The sequence below is a fragment of the Podarcis raffonei genome, chromosome 1 (assembly GCF_027172205.1).
Source record: "Podarcis raffonei isolate rPodRaf1 chromosome 1, rPodRaf1.pri, whole genome shotgun sequence".
NCBI classification, from domain to species: Eukaryota; Metazoa; Chordata; class Lepidosauria; order Squamata; family Lacertidae; genus Podarcis; species Podarcis raffonei.
In genome coordinates, this window is record NC_070602.1 from 39,601,009 (window position 1) to 39,617,849 (window position 16,841).

Consider the following 16,841-nt stretch of genomic DNA (forward strand, 5'->3'; position numbering starts at 1 on the left):
GCAAACACAAGAGCATGTGGGCTCCTGGAACAGAGACAGTAGCCATTTTGCTCTTCCTCCCCTCCTCCTGCTGTTGTGCTCCTGTGAGTTAAGCCATGGTTTGGCTTAGCATGTTGTCCATGGTTTGCTCTTGAGATTGCAGCTTATGGTGTGCAGTGACACACCACTGCCCCGTCCCAGGGAATATCTGTTGCAGTACTCTGCAGATTAGTTGTGCTGTCTCCCATTGGGAATGACAAAAAAGTAGACTAGAACCATCAGAACATTTTGCTCAACTGTGAAATATGTTTATAGAGGCCATGTAGAAACTGACCCAGTGTAACTCAGCGTTATCTGACCACTAAGTAAGCTCAGTCTTCATTGAGCTCCCCCCCCCCCTTGGACTTTTATTTCCTAAACATTTTTGTGCTTCTGCAGGCCCCAGGATTCCACCAAAGATGCTGATACTTCCCTCTCATTTTTCATCTACAACCATATTGTCACTTGAGAACTGAATTCACTATCTGAAGAAGAATTTATGAATTCGGCATCAGTTTCAGAGCTGGAATAAAACTATTGATTAATGATATTTAGTGGGTGTGTATATACATCTATTTAGTTTGTGTGTGTTTGTGTAGATAGATACAGATGAAGTGTGTGTGTCCATTATTCTGTTCAATACAAATGTAGCATATTAGAAAAAAAATTAATTATCTGTATATTACTGCCGTTTTTATTACATTTATGTATTTGCAAAGTCATTTCCCCTTTTTTCTTTTTTGTTAGTTAGATGTAGTGAAACCTATTTATCTAATAGGTGGCATATGTTGTAGAGAAAAACACAACATCCTCGTTTCCTCCAGACAATCAACCATGAAATAATTAACTGAACTTTTTGTTTTTCCAGCAGATTTTAAAGAAATACAATACAATTGAATTTGTCCAGGTTTTTAAGTGGGGAAGGGGACATAAAAGATGTGACCTAAGCATTTTATCTGGCCACATTCTCTTTTAACTGTTAAAATATCCCGAAGCACTCGATCACATTGCATTTTAATTTTAAAGCCATGTGTTCTATTAGTGAAGGGCACATGTTACTGATTTGCACTCAGAGTTCCAGCCTGTTTACCAGAACACAAGGCTGGCATGTCCAAAGTCTCATCTAGGTCAAAAGGCCTAGAGTCGACATCTTTCTGAAACTTTACTCTTGTGAAAACTGGAAGCTCTGATTAGCTCTGCCAACAGCCAATTGTATGGTTTCTTACTGCCACTGATTATATTAGCTTCACATTTATCAACGCCATAGCCAAGCACTTAACCTATTAACATAAGGATTTGTTTATTTAATGGCAGCTGCTATCCTCATCACAGTTGGGCCAAACCAGTGGAGTATATCTTGAAAGGATTTTTCCTAGTATGAAACAGCCCTCATATATTCAGTCATATTTAGGCTATATTTGGTCCTGAACCATTAACTTAAATGGGTGTTTTGTAACTGACTTTTGTGACACATTGGTTTCAGTCTGAGATACTATTTGATGCCTAGATGTTTGCACAAAGAAAAATTATTTAACCGTGTACGTGTGTGTTTTAACATAAACCATGAGGTACATTTAACACACCAATTCTATATGTGTCTACTCAGTAGTAAGTCCTATTGTTTACAGCGGCCCTTGCTCCTAACATAAGCAACAGGCAGCTACTCCTGTGGTGGGAGTGGATTGCGCCCAAATATATAAAGTAAATATTTAAAAATTATACTACACACACACACACAAAATATCCTTGTACATAGAAAAGTAACATCAAGTTCTGCTAGCCTATTTTTGTTGAGTTTCTTCCAGTGTTCCCTTGACAAAATATCTGTTTTAGCCTCTCTGTCTGTCTCTCTCTTTTACAACTGTTCAGTTAGTGGTTGGGGTTAGTGGTTTTATTTAGTCTTGTGTTTTTTTAGCATTCTTTTCTGTTAGCTATTTCTTAGCACTTCTTCACCTCCTAAAAAGGCAAGATATAAATACCTTAATAAGTAGACAGAATGATCCCACTATTTACACTTTGTCATTCTATTTTTAGTGCACCCACGGTACAGAATTCTTTGTGGCCCACAGTGAAATAAAGCTAATTTACCCATGAGTTATAAAATGCTAAAGGGAATGTTACCTGAGAATCACAAGATCCCATGAAGATTTTTAGTGGTTTTATTTTATGTGATCAAGAAAACATCCTAAAATCCATCATCCCTTGGATTATCGTCTCCTAAGTATTTTATTAAGACCAGTATTTAAAAGCAAAAGCCTTTATAGAGCGAACATTTCCATAAATTTGCACATACATAAATACTTATGTGTTAAGCCAGAGCAAATAAATACAGTAAAGAGAAAACAATGCCTAATCAAACAAACTTCTCAATCCACTTTGTGTAATATCTTAGAAGTTTCCATTCTTGGAAAATGAGGTTCTTAGAATTAACTAATAGTTCAAAGGTGGTGTAAATTACCTGGAATTACAAATGAATTGTAATTCTTACTTTTACTCCTTCAACTGGAATTATAGCTCTTTTAATCTCTAGAATTTACCATTTTCCTCCTGTTGCCATAGTGAAATCAGGTAGCACGAGCAAAGCTGCGGGGTTTTTTTTTCCTTCCCTTTGAACTTAGTTAAAAATAATGCTTAATCTATTAGGCATGCTCTTAAAATATGCTTTAAAAATGTAAATGTAAAAGTAGAGCAGGTAGAAAGTCAAAGACTGACAGGTTTAGAAATGAGAATCCTGTTTATCCATGTGCAGTTTCAAGGAAAGATTTTGCCCCTTTATCAGTTACTTTTTGCCTCAAAAGACATTTTAAACCCAAAGAAACATTTTGCTTTGCCAAGTTCACTGGTTTGAAATGCAAGTGTGATCTCTACACATCCAAAAACAATCCAAACTTGTGAGAGTAATAGCTTTTGCTACTGAAATGGGTGGATTTATTTTGATTATATATTTTCTGGTTTTATATTTTGATTTTGTTATGTGAACCTCCCTGAGACCTCAGGGTATAGGGTGATATATAAATTCAATTAATAATAATAATAATATTTTCCTACTGAGTTTTTTTTTCTGATGAAAGCCTATATTTACCTGTGGCCCTCCAGATGTTGCTTTCCTTCAAATCTAATCTCATCATCTCTGCCCATTGGTCATGCTGACAGGAGCTGATGCAAGTCCGATAGCATAGGAAAGGCCACAGCTCCCCCCGCCCCCTTATTTGCTAGCTCTTGAATCACCTGGCTGTCAAAAAATGCTGGTGTAATCTTGATTGGGTTTTGCTCAATTACAGTAGTAAGCAGTAGCAGGCAGTGGCGTTGTGCCGGGTTGTTACCTGGCTGAGTTGCAGCTGCATGCAGAATCGAGGTGGGCAAGTAAGCGGTGAGTTTGGTGCAGTGCAAACACACAGGCAGAAGCACCAGATTGGCTCCATTGGCATGTTAGCACCGCAACAATCTCATGTTCACCTGGCCTCTCTTCGTCTCCATCCTGTTATGCACCAGCCATTTGGCCAGAGGGAGATCAGGTAAGGGGCACAGCCCCAACACATCATCCACTACTGATTTATATCCTGTTTCTCAAGCAAAGGCGATAGCTTACTAAGTGCTTACTAAGATGGTGGCTCTGTCTCTACAGTTGGCGGCAGTAATGCTTCTGAATACCAGTTGCGGGAAACCACAGAAGAGAACGCTCTCATGCTCTAATCCTGCTTGTGGGCTTGGTCGCTGTGAGAACAGGATGCTGGGCTAGATGAGCCATTGCCCGGACCTAACAGGCTATTATGACATTCATACACTCAATTAAGGGATGCGGGTGGCGCTGTGGGTTAAACCACAGAGCCTAGGACTTGCCAATCAGAAGGTCGGCAGTTCGAATCCCCACGACGGGGTGAGCTCCCATTGCTCGGTCCCTGCTCCTGCCCACCTAGCAGTTCGAAAGCACATCAAAATGCAAGTAGATAAATAGGTACCACTCCGGCGGGAAGGTAAACGGCATTTCCATGCGCTCCTCTGGTTCGCCAGAAGCGGCTTAGTCATGCTGGCCACGTGACCTCAGCCAATAAAGCGAGATGAGCGCCGCAACCCCAGAGTCGGCCACGACTGGACCTAATGGTCAGGGGTTCCTTTACCTTTTACACTCAATTAGTTACCCTTCTACTTTGAAAGTAATGCAAAGCATTTTTTTTTCACTCTGCCTTTATTGAACTGTGATTTATTTATTTAGAAAAGCTTTATAAACTGCTTAATCAAAGGCTGAATCTCTGGGGTACATTGCAAAGTTGAAGATAAAAACCACAAATCTGTTTTTTTATCAGCTAAAACACAGATAAAATAAGCAAAAATGTTAAAACAAATGTAGGCAACCAAATCATATATCTGGATAGGCTTGCTGAAATAAAATAAAAAAGTTGTCAATAGGTATATAAAACAACACAGGATGGATGCCTGCCTTATGTCAATAGATAGATTGGACTATTAAATAAATTATTACTTTACAACAAGAGATGAATTAGACAAGTGCTTATGAAACCTTGTTCTAAACAGTTCCAGGGATGGAGGTGTTAATATAGTCTGTTGAGCCCTGTCTCTTTAAGATCAGTCATGAAAGACCAGCAGGTAGAATACTTTCTCTGGCTAAAAGAAGGAATGACCTCAGGAAAAGGAGGTTGTAGCAAAAACTATTTTGGCCTAGGCCTCAATAAAGAATTAATTACTTGAGACCTAGCCACCTAGTCACCTTTTGGGTGTGTGACACCTCAGTATGACACATGTAGTGGGAGAGATTTTGTCTTTGGCACATCACACTGTTCTGGCAAGGACTGCAGCCAGATCAACAGCTGAAAAAAGAAAAGATTTCTTCTGGCACAAGGCAGCCAGAGATTATTCAGATATCATCTTGCACTGGCCCCAGGATGGCCTGTTAGTTCAAGCCCTAAAAATAAACAACTATTAATCACCTAATGGCAAGATGAGTTGACCAGCACTTTGGCTGTCTGGACCTCAGGTTAACCTTTCTCAATAGCTTGTCTCATGTTTTCTGTCACCCTGGCAGTTTGCAGCCTGGCATTCCTCTTAAGTCCGTCAGTTTCAAGCTTAACTAAATGTTTGCTTCTAATTCTTCTCAATGATGATGTATAGTTTGGATCTTGGGGGAATTAGACAATAGAGGGCTTCCCCCCTACTTGCAGCCTTTCCAGAATAGGTTAATAGGCATGAAAGATTTGGAATGAAGATAGAGCTTTGTAGAGAGAACATTATATTTTTACGTACAACTCATGAAACAGCCATTTGGCAGAATTCTTTTCAAAGGTAGAATTCACTCTGATGTGAGGTTTTTGCTCTATTTTTCTTATGCAAGTAGTAAGGAAAATCATAATCGGCACATAGTTCTCTCTAGCTAGTCCTTATCTCACCATCACCACTTAAAAGATTAGTAAGCTAAGGATCTTGAAAACCATCCTGTGATTTTTATTATGTACAGCCCATATTACTGAGCACATAGGACGTGAGGCTACAATTAACGTGGGCTTCTATTATAATTCCTCGGCAAATCCTTTTTATTGCACCAAAGCCATTTAGACTCATTAAATGCCGAGTTTCTTCATCTAAACCACAATGTGGATAAAAGCAATTCAAGATCGTGCATTGCCATGGCTGGGTGTGGAGACCCAAGGCAAATGGATATGAAAGGAGCTTCCAAACTGGCAAGAGTTTGGGGTGGGGGGGAGAGAAGCAGTGTCCAGTATCTTACTGAAGAGGACCTTAGGAAAGAGTGAGTCTAATAAGCCTTTGCATTGGCCTCCAGTTGACTGAACAAATTGCAGTGCTCCCTGCTAGTGCTGGCTAGTGAGGTGGCTTCTGAAAACAGTGGTGAGGTGTCAGAGGACCAAGTTCTGTGGCCTGCTCTGCATCCCCTAAGCTAGTCAGCTGCTGACAGGTGCAGTGGAAGAAGTTGAAGTAACATTCAAATGCCAGTCTGGTCATTGTGCATGGGAGCCCTATCTTGTTCTTCCTGTCACAATTAGCATATCGTGGGTCATCTTCCTCCCAGCAGTCCTCCCAAGACTGATTTGAAACTGAGTTTAAAAAGCCCCATGAGGATCATCTCCCACCTAGGCAGCCATAGATGGTTCATGCCCTTTACGTGTTGGATGGCTAGTTTCTTAGTTTGGAATTATTCAATGTGAACATGATTAACGTATTTTAAATGCTTTTCACGTAATCCATATTTCTCATCCACTGTTGTGTCAATTTTTCTCAGTATACAGTTTTAAGTTTACATTTTAAACTCCCCAATAGCCACCAAAATAGTAGATGGTTTTAATGTCCACGAAATAAACAATTGCTTTGAGTCATATATAAGCAAAAAAAAAAAAAGGATTAGCAGCATTCCTACAGTCTGTTAATGCTCCAATTGTTGCCACACAAATAAAACATCCTTTTTTTGCATAAGCAATAGTGCATTTGAGTTAAACTGTATTCAACAGATATATGATAATGTGTAGAAAACTATGTTTTCCTTTCTTCAAACCTACTAAATACGTAAAAGTGTTTGAAAACACCATGAGCCTGGCTGCAGCGCAAGACACTTTGCAATCTTTCACCGGCTTCAGATGGAGGCAGAGACAGTAGTACCTGGCAAGCAGGTTGGTAGGCACAAAAAAGCAAGACTTGACAGGCTTCAACCAGAGTTCAATTCGCTGGTCCACAAAATTCAGTTGTGAAAAGTGGCTTGAAGCACAGCTAAGGACTATGCTCTTGGTGCTTTTAATGTTACATCTGTCTTCAGCAGCTAATAATAATAATAATGGACAGTGTTCTTGAAGCTACAAACATGAGTCTGACCAAACTGCGGGAGGCAGTGGAAGACAGGAGTGCCTGGCGTGCTCTGGTCCATGGGGTCACGAAGAGTCAGACATGACTAAACGACTAAACAACAACAATTTCCATTACATTGTGAGATAAATCTGTCAATTATTAGTAACGTTTCACACTTACCTGTACACAGTGTTCAATGTACTGTATATGTACAAAATTAATGAATGCACACATTAACCACATTTTTGCAAGTATCCAGGAGACAGGATTGGTCACATATGGTAGCAAACAATGTAGCAAACATACAAGGGTAGGATTCTGGATTTATGGAATACAGCCAAGCTGTGTCATAAACTGATTTTGAAAGTTCCCTCATTTTCCAAAGCAATTTGCTGTGCGGCATGTTGGGAAAGTTATTTAGGAAACATATATAGGAAACATAAACCCAAAGAAACCAAGCCTTGTGAGGAATAGTTTAGGGAACTGGGTATGATTAGCCTGGTGAAGACTGAAAGGAGATATGATAACCATCTTAAAATATCTTAAGGGCCGGAAGATGGAACAAGGTTGTTTTCTCCTCCTCTGGAGGGTAGGACCGAAACAAATGGATTCAAGTTTCTGCCAATGAGAACTGTTCTACAGTGGAACAGACTCTCACAAGAGTTTGTGGACTCTCCTTCCTCGGAGGTTCTTAAGCAGAGGTTGGATGGCCATCTGTCATGGATGATCTAGTTGAGATTTCTGCATTGCAGGGGGTTGGACTAGATGACCCTTGGGGCCCCTTCCAACTCTACACTTCTGTGATTCTATGAAAGCATCCTCAGACAATCAATATAATTGTAATATCTGGTTAAATCAATGTGCTGGATTGCTTCCATAATGGTTGAATTTCCAGTCTCCTGACCAATATACTTTAGCTAATTGTTTGCATTTCAGTGTAACTCTTAAGGTAACCATTTTCTCTGGGAATTGCACTTGAGTATTTTTTAAAAGGCTTAAATAGTATGTACAGCATCTCGTGGATTAGGCTACTCAGTAAATTTATGGTCAATACATATAACCCATTATTTTCTTTTACCAAGTATAAAAACTCTAGTGTCCCCCTCTACCCCACTGGTGTTCAGCCCCCAGTTTAACAAGTCTGACCACAAAGTATAAATCTGTACAATGCCTTGAAGGTAACATTTGTGTGTGTGTGTTATAGCCTGCTTTATAAATGGTTTAGGAAATGGGCTACAAGATTGCAAACAGATTGTGGGAAATGGTCTTATTTTCTGGAGCTGGGAACAAGAGGAATCCACACATTCCTTGTACTTAAATAGGAGCATCGAGTAAAAACTAAAAGGTTTTTACATTGCACAGTCTAATAACTGTCTGAAAAAGGTCATTTCTCCAACATTGTTGATTTCTTCACTGATTAATGCTTGGACTTTCAAAATAAATCACATTGCTCCAGCATAATGGCCTATGAAACGCATTTCTTTTTAGACAGGAGTCTCTTGTTTTGATACTGGATTTGGATTCCTGGGTTGTTTCCATGTTTTCTTTTTTTAAGAGAGCACCATGGCCTTCATGCCTTGTCTATGAGCTTCCCAAAGGCATTTGGTTGAACAGAATCCTGGTCTAGATGAGCTTTGGTCTAATCCAACAGGGCTCTTCCTATGTTCTGATTTCATCACAGTGAGCAATAGTTGTAACATTTTCCGTTCAGCCTAACTTTCTTTAAAGTGATCACAAAAGGAAGGTTGGTCACCAATTTGTTTAACCGTATAATTAATCTATAAATAAGTTTCTGCACTTACTCTATAATTTGCAGCCCTGAATTGGGTTCTTCACAAATCACATCTATGCATCTATGAAAAATGGTGGTGAGTCTCAAATTAAAAAGGGTGGTTCTTGCTTCTATCTTTGACCTCTTTACTGCTTCCCGTTGACACAAAAGGGAAAAAAGGCTAAATGACTTTTCAAATTAAGGCAGCAATAATTAACTACTGGCATTGTTTGTGATTTTCCGATTCTGCGAGCTAATGAGAGTGAAATTAGTGCTTAGCAGCAGGAGTTTCTGATAGTCAGTGCCAAATGTTAAATGTGCCAACAAGTTAATTTTGGTTTTAAGTACTTCACTTAAGTCTTTTTGAACAAGGAATTAGGATAGAGATTGTATGGATGTTGTGCATATGCTACCTTTGATTTATGGAGACATTGTATTATGAGATACATCCTGTCCGGCATTGAAGGAATAATAAGATTAATGCATAAAATACAGAAATCCAGTTGATTCAGTGGGCCAGTTGAAACATAACCACAAACCATGGTTTGTGGTTACAAGAGAGGATCTATTGTAGGCCACTATAATCTGGTTTTACTGCCGATCACCATTTCGAAAGAATTATTTAACACAGCTAATCTGCAACACTAGTCCTTACATAGCACCTGTCATTCTAAAACACCCAAGGTTTTAGAGTGAAAGATGCTATACACAGCAATTGCTTCTGAAAGCATAGGAAGGCAATGGTTATAAATCCACAGATGGCCGAATTAAGCAGTTGAATATAAGAAAGGTCCTCCGTCTAATCAGAATGGTAAAAGAAGTCCACTAGGTTTTGTCGCTTTTGTTCATTATTCATTAGACATCTGTGGAACGGTCCTTCCATTGTAGTATTGGAAAGAACCATCCCAACGAAGCCAGCCTGGTTCTGCCCACATTTTTAAATATGTTTTATTGACTTGGCGGACTTTTAAATTGTTATGGCTCTCTTGAGACATCCCCATTATAATTAAGGCCCTTAACAAAAGCTGACTACCATGTTGGTGTGAATTCAGACCCGTGTACAAACCATTATATGACGTTCCACTGACCTTGTACATACAGTCTCTTAACAGCTCATCCTGTACTGTTGTTTTTGGCAAGTTCACTATGCCATACAATAAATCACAGAAAGGGAGAAGGGAAGAGCTTTCTGGCCTCGTGTTGTACAGCCTGGTGTAACGTTAGACTATAGAAGGCTGTTCTGTTTTTAGACATCCTTTTACTAACCTAACATTCATAATTTATGATTTCACTGTAAAATTCTTGCAATACTATACCAAAAGTAGTGCTTCCCTTTAATTAAGTGCTCTCAGTAGGAAAAACGTGAAACTGATGTGCAAAACATATCACTACACAATGATTGATAGTGATTACTTCTTTATGAACCCAGCCTGAGGGTCTGAACTTCCTGATGGATAAAATAGGCCATGGGGCTACTTCCTGAGATTGCCTAGTAGGGATCAGTCAGCCTTAGTAATATCTGAGGAATTTCTAAGGCACAAGCAGGAGAGTTTTAGAATGGAAAAAAAAACCTGTGATGAACTGTGTTTTTGCATTGATAGTTTCTTGCGCAATTCCTCATTGTAAAGATTTTATTACAAAGAATAGTAAGCATTGTACAATACTGAAATCTTTGCTCCTCTCTGAATTCTTCTTCATACTCTTCCCTTTTCTCAATCCTGAAATATCAAGGCTGGAACATGTGGAAAGCAAAATAATAGAGAGCCTCCTCTAAAAATCATGCAGTGTTCAGCCAAAGGTTCTTATTGGACTATTATTAGCTAATATTCAAGGAAATAACAAATAATATTTGTTTGTCCAGTAAGAATCTTTGGAGATCCTTTGAAAGATTAAACACAGCCTTTCGTTTAAACGTGCTTTATCTTCAATACCTGTAAAGCGCTTTGCTTATTTTCCATGACCTGTTTCCAGAGTTATTAATAGTTCACAGCTTCACATGTTTTTATGCTCTTCTTGTTGATGTGATTATTCATTAATAATGTCTGGTCTTTTCTTTTTTAACCCTAGATTTGGTCCCGGACTAGTTATCTATTGGTATGGCTTTATCGAAGAGTTGGACTGTCATCGCAATCGTGGTATCTTGCTCAAAGACTGCTTCCCTACAGACATAGTTACTCTTTGAGACTTCCATGGGGGTGATAGAAAAAATGAGAGGAAAAGGCGAATCCGGAAGCAATTTTACTTTCCTGCACTATAAACTACTGGCAACATCTGCCCTGAACTTCAGGTGAACTCTTCCAGCCCAGGATCACACTACTACTACTTTAGACAAACACATCAAGGGTCTCTGCTTTACTTCAACCCTCTGCTGATGCAAGCAGCCAAAAAATACAGACACAGCCCAAACATTATCAGCATTTCTGTCTCTGTCAAACAGTTTATAGATAGCCGTAATCTTTCTTCCTTCCGGATGGCTTCTCCTTGCACTTTGAACAAAAGAAGAAATGTGGAGGCTGAAAGGTGTGGCTTTCAGTTTTCCTCCCAGTTATGAAGTCACTTTAAAAAAATGTCTTCTGTCACACAAGCCTCTTTTCTGGTAAACGTTAAAAACCTAGCTAACACAAACTTAAGTATTCCATTCTTAAATGGTCATGTTGTGCCAAGCTACTACAGGCTCGTATAGGTTAGGGAAGCAAGTCATCTGTCAATGCATTGTTTTAACTCTGAACTTCCAGGGTTTCTGGGCACAAAGCCAGACAGTTGACCCTTTTAATGTAAATTTTAATTGCTGGTATTTATCTCATTTCATGCTGTTAAAAGCAATAGCATAATTGTAGAAATGCTATTCTCTCTTACAAAAAAATGTTTCATTTGTCCGATCCTGAAATTAAAAGTCAAGAAATATTTATAGTATATATTAAGTTGTAATGGACATTTTAATATTTTAGAATAAAGTGGGCATTGTTAGAGCTTGAGTCTTAGCCTGGCAATCTGTGTTAGAAAGATCTTTTCGGTAACAGTATGAAGGCAAAGATTTTATTTGGACATGCTGTGGAGATGACTGAGAATCAGAGCTATGTACCTGATATATTACCCTTGGATATGAATTCAATACCTAATGGTCATGCTCACAAGCATATAAAACTATTCAGGCTATAGCAACCCTAAGTGAATGCCTCCTGCACTCCCGTAGCCTATTTGAAGTCCTCAGTTCATCATCCAACAAGTACTCAAAGCTCATCATGTATATTCCACTTTCATGGCAGAAGGAAATGGAAGAAATATAATTATCACCGCTTTTCATACTCTTTTGATAATCTATTATAAGCCTCTTTCCATTGCTTCAGAAACTGATCCTACCCACATTCATATTATATATTTTCTGCCATATCTTTATATACTCATCTCAGCAAGGAAAGACAACATTCTGCTTACACATTCATTCATTCGTTTATCACAATTATACCTTCCCCTTAAGCAAAAAAGATCTCAGAGCATCTTACAAAAATCATTCCTAAAACACGCTCTGTCCTCAGACTCGCAAACGAAAAAGACGTAACACACAAGGAAAAGGGAATGATAGGGAGGAGGAAAATGCAAGCTCCAGCACACAAGTTCTTACAATTACAGCCAACAGTGGTAGTGGCAGTTCTGGCTGTGGGGAATTAAATATGAATTTCTATGACCCACATGCATGGGGAGGAGCTAAAGAAAATGGCTGGGTTCAGAAATGCCTGGATTCAAAACACGGGGCTTTGCACACTCTCCTGCAGAGACAGAGTCCCAGTAGCAGAGATTAAACTCACAAAAATTAAGCGGTAATATAGGGTTAGGAATATAGGTTGCTAAAACTTTTTAACCAGTTCAGTTGCACGCAGCAGCTAACCTCTTTCTACTCCTCTTGCTATGAGCAGGCCACACACAGAAGTAAGTTTAAAAGGATTTACTTACAGATATTCAAGGTCTCGGCCATGCATTGTTCCATGCAGCAGCAATGATAATGCAGGCAGAACACTCTTGGGTAGAAAATACAGCAGGACAACTTCGATTATGCATTCTAAGCTTGGAGCTAGCTTAAGCATGTCCATTCTGGTTGATTACACGATGCAGAGATAGAGAGATAAGGAAGAGGAAAGAAGCTTCACTTCCTTTCCAGAGGAGAGGGGGTATGATCAAACTGAATCTATCTAGCAATACAACTCTGTGATCCTTAACCCCTTAATACACCAACTAGCAGTCATGCATAGTTATGTTTTACTGCAATCTCCCACACTGCCCTTAATAAGAGCACACACACACCCTGATCAGATCCAGGAACAGAGCTTGTGAGACATCTAGGTCAAAAGGGCAGAGCAAATCCTGAAGTTACCTTTTCCCCAGAGTTCACTCAGTTTTGCTGCTTTTTAAAATGAAAATGGGAAAATCTCATTGTATTAAAAGAAATAACATTTGTTTCCTCCTGCCCCCTCCATCATCCATTTCCAGCAGAAGAATCTCAGTGCTTTTCCTAGAGTAGACCATAGCTTGCCTATTTTGCAGAGGACCCTGTAGTTTTTGAGGTATGTTTCTTTGAAAAATTAAACTTTCAGCAAGACCTTATTTCAAGCAGCTGTAACTCATTTATGTTGAACATACTGCATCAAGCTTGTAGGTTTGCTTGCACATAAAAGATGGCAGAAGAAATCTGTAGTGTGTAACTTACTGGTACTACACAGAAGTAATATTCAGGGTGTTACTGCCTGGTGTACATAAAACTTGTTCAAAAGGTGAAAATTAAATAGTATTCCAGCATTATTCCCATACAGAACTGAAGATGAGGGTTGTCTAAATGGGGTGGGGGAGGTTTTAAGGGTAAAACTGGATTTGCTTGAGGTGGTACAGCTGCATTCTGTTGTGTGAAGTAATCTGCAACAGCAGCCTTTATAAGATGGCTTAGTAGTTCTCTCTCTCCCTGTCTTTGGAATAAATTAAATTTATCTGCACAGATGTTGAAAATCCTGCTCAAGCCCCATCTAATCTTTGTTTTGTTTGAATTTTACATTAAATTATGTTAAGGAAAGATAAATAAATGAGGTGCTTGTATCTTAGTATTTATACCCCTCCATAACGTTGTGACATAACAGGTTGGCAGACTATATTGGTGTCTTCAATCAAAGTTTTTGACTTTATTTAGAAATGAGCCCATATAATCATTTTAAAAATAGCATGAAGCAAGTCATAAAGACTTGCTGTCGAACTGTGCTAATTCTCTTTCCACAGCCTTACCATCAGCAAAATTATTTTAAAAACTGATAAATTAAAAATGGTGCTCTATTGCAAAATAATAACATGTGTATTTTTTCCTTATCAAATATACACATCAATTATAAGTGGTTTTTTAAAAAAACAACTAAAAAAACCTATTGTGTTTTTTTACAATGTTATAGTCATTAGAACCTTAACATTACAGCCAAATCCAGTTTTATGGAGAGAGTATTCTGCAGAATGTGCTAATGAATTATGCCAAGCAAGAAAACAGAAGTGGGCATAAAACTGAATGATGTTCTCACTGGCATATATAGACTTACCAAGCATCTGCTCTTACAAACACTGTAAAAAGGCCTTTCCCCAAGCCATAGAAACTGCTGCATTTGTGTGCAATGAGTTCAATATGGAAATAAAAGGAAAATCTTTGGTTCATCAATAATGAGACATGGACACACATGGGCTCATTCTCAGTTGCCAGAGGCTCAGCTAATTACCTTTCTGTTATTCTTGGGGGTGGGAGATCTTCCTAAAATGGAGAGGGAAGTCGAGTTAAAATTAAGTAGATATGGGGGGTGGGGGGGATATAGTGATGACGAGTGACTTCTTCGGTTCGGATTAAGACTCTTTCAGAATTCTCAGTGGCATAATGAAGTTTTCTCTCAACAAACTGGTAAGAGTGGGGGCAAACCTGTGACTCACTGAGCAAGCCTTGTGTCCGAGTAGGGATTCTCCACAATTTGAATGCAGGGCTCCCTAGTCAAAACCAAACACCCTAATTACACAGGGGTCACCAGTGTTGCACCCACAAGTGGCAGTGTGCCCACCAGTGCCTCCAATGGCGGCTGCAAAAGTTCTCAGTAGACATTCCCTTAGGAATCCACAATGCATGAGAGTTTATTTGCTCCTCCTGTTGTGTCACTGTTTGCACACGCTCAGCCTCTCCTGCAGTGAACACACACCCTCAAAAATGCCCACATTTCATTGGATGCCAGAATTGGACACCCACAATAATTCTGAACAGAGGAGAGGTTCAAATTCCTTCTGTGTAGGAATGAGCATGGCAGTGGCTGATGTACAGTCAAACCTTGGTTGTTGAATGTAATCCATTCCGGAAACCCGTTTGGCTTCCGGAATGTTCAACAACCAAGGTGCAGCTTCCAATTGTTTGCAGGAGCTTGCCGCACTCAAGTGGAAGCTGCGCCAGACGTTCGGCTTCTGAAAAGCGTTCGAAAACCAGAGCATTTACTTCTGGGTTTTCAGTGTTTGGGAGCCCAAAATGTAGGCATTTGGGATTCAATGTTTGGCTGTAGTTGTATTTTTTCCCATTGATGAGGTAGATAATGGGAAATGTGTATGCATCATTTTGTGGCCCTGTCTCTTTTTCTGCTCATCCAGAAGTTTGCAGAATATAAAGTTATATTTATGCACACACATCTTCCAGGGCGTTTAGTGTGATTCAGTTGATGGTGTTGTGTTTTACACCACCTAGGTAATTTTTCATTTAAATGTGGTCTATAAAGGATTTTAATAAATAAACAGCAAGAATGAAAATCTTGAATCAGTGTCAGCTTTTGGGCTTCCGAGAAGATAATCAAAATTGCAAGACCAGCCCTCCTCCATCTGTGCTGACTGTTAGCGAAATGATTCTGGGAGTTGCCCTAGTGCTATTCTGGAAGCCAAAGGGAAGGATAAAAATCTATTTGTTCTTTTACTTATGTCAATGAATGAATGCCAAAAATAAATGTGCAACGGATGCTAGAAGATAGAGAGTGTGAAGGAAGAGCTCCAGGATGTTCTTTATTTTGGACACATATTGATTGATGCAGGAATCCATATGAGCTCCAGAAGATTGACCTACCCCATTGACCTAAATGGGAAGAGACCCCGTACACACTGGACAATGTGCAGATATTATAGTCTGCACCATAGAGGTGAATGTGGTAGCCTTTCTGAGAGGCTACATTTGCAAGCTCTCAACACACATTGGTTTGCGGGGGGAGGGGGGATTCACTCTGAATCATATTAAGCCAGTGTTGTTTATTCACTTTCCCATAGTATTCTTTGTGCATTAACTTTCAACACTTGTCTTCCTGGGACAAATTCTACCACAAATACAAGTGTCTTTATGATGCAGTAGCCAAATCTCCTACACATCTGTTCAACAGAGGCCCATGGTTCAGCCTGGATCAGAGAAAGCTTAAGGGGAAAGATGAGGCTAGAGGAGACATGACCACTAGGGAGGCTGGCCAAGAATGAAGAAGGCTTGAGAAAGTGGGGCAAAGTAGGCTATGCAGGGGAAAGTGAGGAACTGGGAAAACACAGGCTGGTAGAAACATGGAACTCAAGAAAAGGCGAATCCAATGAGAAACTAGCCGTAGCCAGTGCTTTTTTTTCTGGGGGGAGACACAGGGGTCCGCATTCCCCTAAACATTTTGTGAATCTAAGTTTGGTCTCATTGAGGGCCAGTATTTCAATATGTGTAGGAAAATGAGAGTATCCCTAAACATTTTTTTTAGGGGAAAAAGCACTGGCTGTAGGATCTTATGCCTGGAAATGATGTGCATTGTTTGGAGAAATCAAGTACACGGGCCAAAAAGGTTTGAATGGCTGAGAACCAGTGTTTCTTTCTGGGGGGACGCTGGGGTATGCATACCCCTAAACATTTTGTGAATCTTTGTACTTTTGTCCATTTACTGTACAGTGGTACCTCAGATTACAAACACCTCTTGTTACAAACACTTTGGGTTACAGACTCCGCTAACCCGGAAGTAGTACCTCGGGTTAAGAACTTTACCTCAGGATGAGAACAGAAATCGCACGCCGGTGGTGCAGCGGCAGAGGGAGGCCCCATTAGCTAATGTGTTACCTCAAGTTAAGAACGGTTTCAGGTTAAGAACGGACCTCCGGAACGAATTAAGTTCGTAACCACTGCATTTATTTTTCCTGATTTGAACTATTAAATGGTGGTTTTCTTGAGTCAAAATGAGAGTACCCTTAA

At 39.5% G+C, this 16,841-nt stretch overlaps 1 protein-coding gene across 11 annotated transcripts in view; it reads left to right on the top strand.

The window, feature by feature from the left end:
• Positions 1 to 11,565, top strand: part of CDIN1 (CDAN1 interacting nuclease 1) — a 115,311-nt gene extending 103,746 nt beyond the window's left edge. For 7 of the 11 annotated variants that reach the window (XM_053381587.1, XM_053381556.1, XM_053381601.1 and 4 more), the window contains one exon: positions 10,664 to 11,565. In XM_053381587.1, coding sequence (XP_053237562.1) covers positions 10,664 to 10,680 — 17 coding nt within the window. In that variant the 3' untranslated portion in view covers positions 10,681 to 11,565. Of the gene's footprint in view, positions 1 to 417; positions 577 to 10,663 lie in introns of all 11 variants that reach the window. The other 4 variants (XM_053381568.1, XM_053381577.1, XR_008329485.1 and 1 more) reach the window with 3 other exon arrangements.
• Positions 11,566 to 16,841: the final 5,276 nt, after the last annotated feature.